The sequence below is a fragment of the Henckelia pumila genome, chromosome 2 (assembly GCF_033568475.1).
Source record: "Henckelia pumila isolate YLH828 chromosome 2, ASM3356847v2, whole genome shotgun sequence".
Classification (NCBI taxonomy): domain Eukaryota; kingdom Viridiplantae; phylum Streptophyta; class Magnoliopsida; order Lamiales; family Gesneriaceae; genus Henckelia; species Henckelia pumila.
The window spans coordinates 123,682,322-123,685,597 of NC_133121.1; the positions used below are offsets into that span (position 1 = coordinate 123,682,322).

Below are 3,276 nucleotides of genomic sequence, written 5' to 3' on the forward strand. Positions count from 1 at the left end.
AAGAGTTCTCGTATGTGTGTGTGATTTTTCCAATCTCATCTACCCACCCAACTTTTGATAAAATCATGCAATCCGTAAGCTTCACAGATTCATTAATCCCGCCCTCAAGTTTCAAGACACTCTCCACCAAGTTCAACTTATAATTGCACAGATCAACAGTACTTTTCAGTTAACATTAGGCTCAAGTATAATCAGCATTTGATAATCATCCATATTTATATCAATGAAAAAAAGGACTCAGAATTCAAAGCAAAGGGAATTGAATATTTTCAATTTGTGCAGTATTATGAGTAGCTAAATTTTTTTTATTATTTTAATTTCCAGACATTAGTCTTGGCTTTCTTCTTCTACATACATCTCCATCTTTATGCCTTGTATTTGGACTAGAATTTCAATCCATTTTTTTTCTTTTCAAGGCCTCCCCTCACCTTACTTTCTCCGCCATTACTTTTCTTTGAACTTTTTAGCTAATCAATTTGTTTTAGATTTTTCATGATTTATATGACTAACAAATGAATAATGGTTACAAAGGCTCAACGAATTCAAAAAAAATGCCTAAATCACTTCTGTGCTCTTAAAATTCTTCCTCAGTTTCAAGTAAAAATCACAAAAGTTAAGAATCAAATCCTCTAATCCACATCACAAATACACATAATTTTTCTCTAATTGCTAGGAGTATCGAAAATCATGGCATTCATGCATGTAAGTGAGAACTCAAGATTAAATATTGATAACATGAACTTTTGAGCACAAAAAAATATTTTCATCATAGGCCAACAAAATTACAACATAATTTATTAAACTCAAAGTACTCAACAAAATTTTCAAATTTTCACACCCCCCCAAACTTAAATTGTTCATTGTCCTCAATGTAAAGTAGTAAATCAAAACAAGGACACATACCTTGGGCACCGAGCATCAGTACTTGACACCATCTTAATCACTTCAAAGCTCTTCATGCAGGGGTGGCGTCTAAACTTTCACCGCTTCAAAGTTTTTACCTACACAACTCAAAATTATTATTGATGTCGAGTCTCAACATGCACAAAAGAAAAAAAAATTAAAGAATAAAATAAAACAAATAAAAAAACCATCTTGGGTTGCCTCCCAAAAAGCGCTTAGTTTATAGTCCATAGCCCGATCTATGCCGCTTTCAGCCCGGTTCCATCGATTTGTTGGAGGTTTTTCCATTCTTTTTCACCCTCCAAACAAACTCAACAACTTTCTTGAACTTATATCGCTTTTTCTTTTTATTCATCTTCCCCAACTTCGGATTATTCTCAATTGGCAATTTTACAGCATTAACAACTTCGCAGCAGCATTCCATATTCTTTTATTGTACAATCAGGAACACATTATCTGTGGATGGTTTTTCAGCCTCTTTGAACACATTAAAAGTAACTTTCTCACCGTCTACACTCATCATCAACGCACCTTTCTTAACATCAATCTTGGCTTCAGCAGTAGCCAAGAACGATCTCCCCAAAATTAAAGGCATATTTCCATCTTCCTCCATATCCAACACCACAAAATCCGCAGGAAAAATAAATTTATCTATTTTTACCAGAACATCCTCGATGATTCCACGCGGATATGTGAGAGATCTATCAGCTAGCTGTAATGCAATCGTCGTGGGCATCACCTCGCCAAGTCCTAAGTTTCTGAAAATAGAAAAAGGCATCAAATTAATGTTAGCTCCTAAATTGCAAAGTGCATTATTAAAATGAGAAGAACCAATAATGTAAGGAATCGTAAAACTCCCTGGATCTTTTAATTTTTGTGGTAGCTTCTTTTGCAGGATAGCACTGCACTCCTCAGTCAGATTCACTGTCGCAAACTCTTCCAAATTCCTCTTCCTCGACATCACTTCCTTCAAGAATTTGGCATAATTCGGCATTTGCAGCAAAGCATCGGTAAATGGAATATTAATTCGTAGTTTCTTGAAGATCTCAAGAAACTTGGAAAACTGTTCATCCAACGCCTTCATCTTGAATCTCTGGGGATATGGAAGTGGAGGCTTGTACATCGGTTTCTGATCAGTTTTAATCTTCTTCTCCTCAACTTTTTTTCTCATCAACCACCTTTTCTTTCTCTATATCAGATGCATGTTCCTAGACTCCAACTTCGTTCCCACTCCTCAACTCTATGGTCTTACACTGTTCTATAGGATTCACCTCAGTAATACTTGGGAATTGACCGCGGTTGTTGTATTTCAGTGCGTTTGCCAACTGCCCAATCTAGTCTCCATGAATTGAAGCACAACGCCCATGTTAGCCACATGCGTCTCTAAGCTGTCCAGACGAGTCTCAGTCCTCGCCATCCTCCTACTCGATTCCTGCACAAAATTACTCACCACGTCCTCCAAAGAAGGATTCCCTTCTCCCTTATTTGCATAAAAAAAAATTCATGGTTACTCAATTCAGGATGATAATAATTTGGGAAAGGATTACCTCTGTAGCCTACATAACCTCTCAGATTTATGTATTGCACTTGTTTAGGATAGTGATATTCGTCCATAGCACCTGAAACACCTGCTGGTTCTGTAACACTCACTTTATTCAACGCAGCTACCTATGTAGTCATTTCAGATAATTGGGCAGTGATAGATGTGAGAGGATCCACTGCATACACTAAAACTGGCTTCTTAACTCCCATACGCTCAGATGGCCATTGAAAGCTATTGATTGTCATCTGTTCAAGCATATCGTAGGCCTGTACAGGGTCTTTCGCAAATATGGTACTTCCAGAAGCAGAGTCCACAGACATTCTTGTAGGCGCATTCAGTCCGTTTTAAAACCACTCGATCTGTTCCCAATCTGAAAAATTGTGGTTAGGACAACGTCTAAGTAAATCTTTGTACCTTTCCCACGCCTCGTAGAGCAATTCAGAATCCATCTGCCGGAAAGTGCTGATTTCAATTTTCAGTTGGGTGGACTTGGCAGGTGGAAAATATTTTGCAAGAAATTTGACCGCCATATCCTCCCATGTAGTAATGCTCCCTAGCGGCAGTGACTACAACCAATTCCTTGCTTGATCCCCGAGAGAAAAAGGAAACAAGCGTAAACGTATAATATCCTCAGACACACCATTAATTTTTACCGTATCAGATATTTCCAAGAAAGTGCGTAGGTGTAGGTGAGGATCAGCAGTGGCGCTTCCATTAAATTGGTTATGTTGAACCATGTTGATCAACGACGGCTTCAGTTCAAAATTTTTGGTGTTAATGGTCCCTCGAGCGATTCCAGAATAGTGAGCCTGGATCATCGGCCTGAAGTG

General features: G+C 38.1%; 1 protein-coding gene across 1 annotated transcript; it reads right to left on the minus strand.

The window, feature by feature from the left end:
• Window positions 1-1,153: 1,153 nt before the first annotated feature.
• LOC140878328 (uncharacterized) lies at window positions 1,154-2,074 on the minus strand. The gene is made up of 3 exons (XM_073281931.1): window positions 1,565-2,074; window positions 1,343-1,510; window positions 1,154-1,267 (listed from the first exon to the last, which is right to left on the minus strand). Exons 1-3 carry the CDS (start codon window positions 2,072-2,074, stop codon window positions 1,154-1,156), a joined length of 792 nt encoding a protein of 263 aa, XP_073138032.1.
• Between the last annotated feature and the right edge of the window lie 1,202 nt (window positions 2,075-3,276).

Coding starts and splice junctions, on each gene's coding strand:
- LOC140878328 (XM_073281931.1), bottom strand. CDS start 2,074: ATGAGAAAAAAAGTTGAGGAGAAGAAGATTAAAACTGATCAGAAACCG. Junction 1,511..1,564: donor GAATCATCGAGGATGTTCTG/GTAAAAATAGAT, acceptor TTGGATATGGAG/GAAGATGGAAATATGCCTTT. Junction 1,268..1,342: donor CAGATAATGTGTTCCTGATT/GTACAATAAAAG, acceptor AATAATCCGAAG/TTGGGGAAGATGAATAAAAA.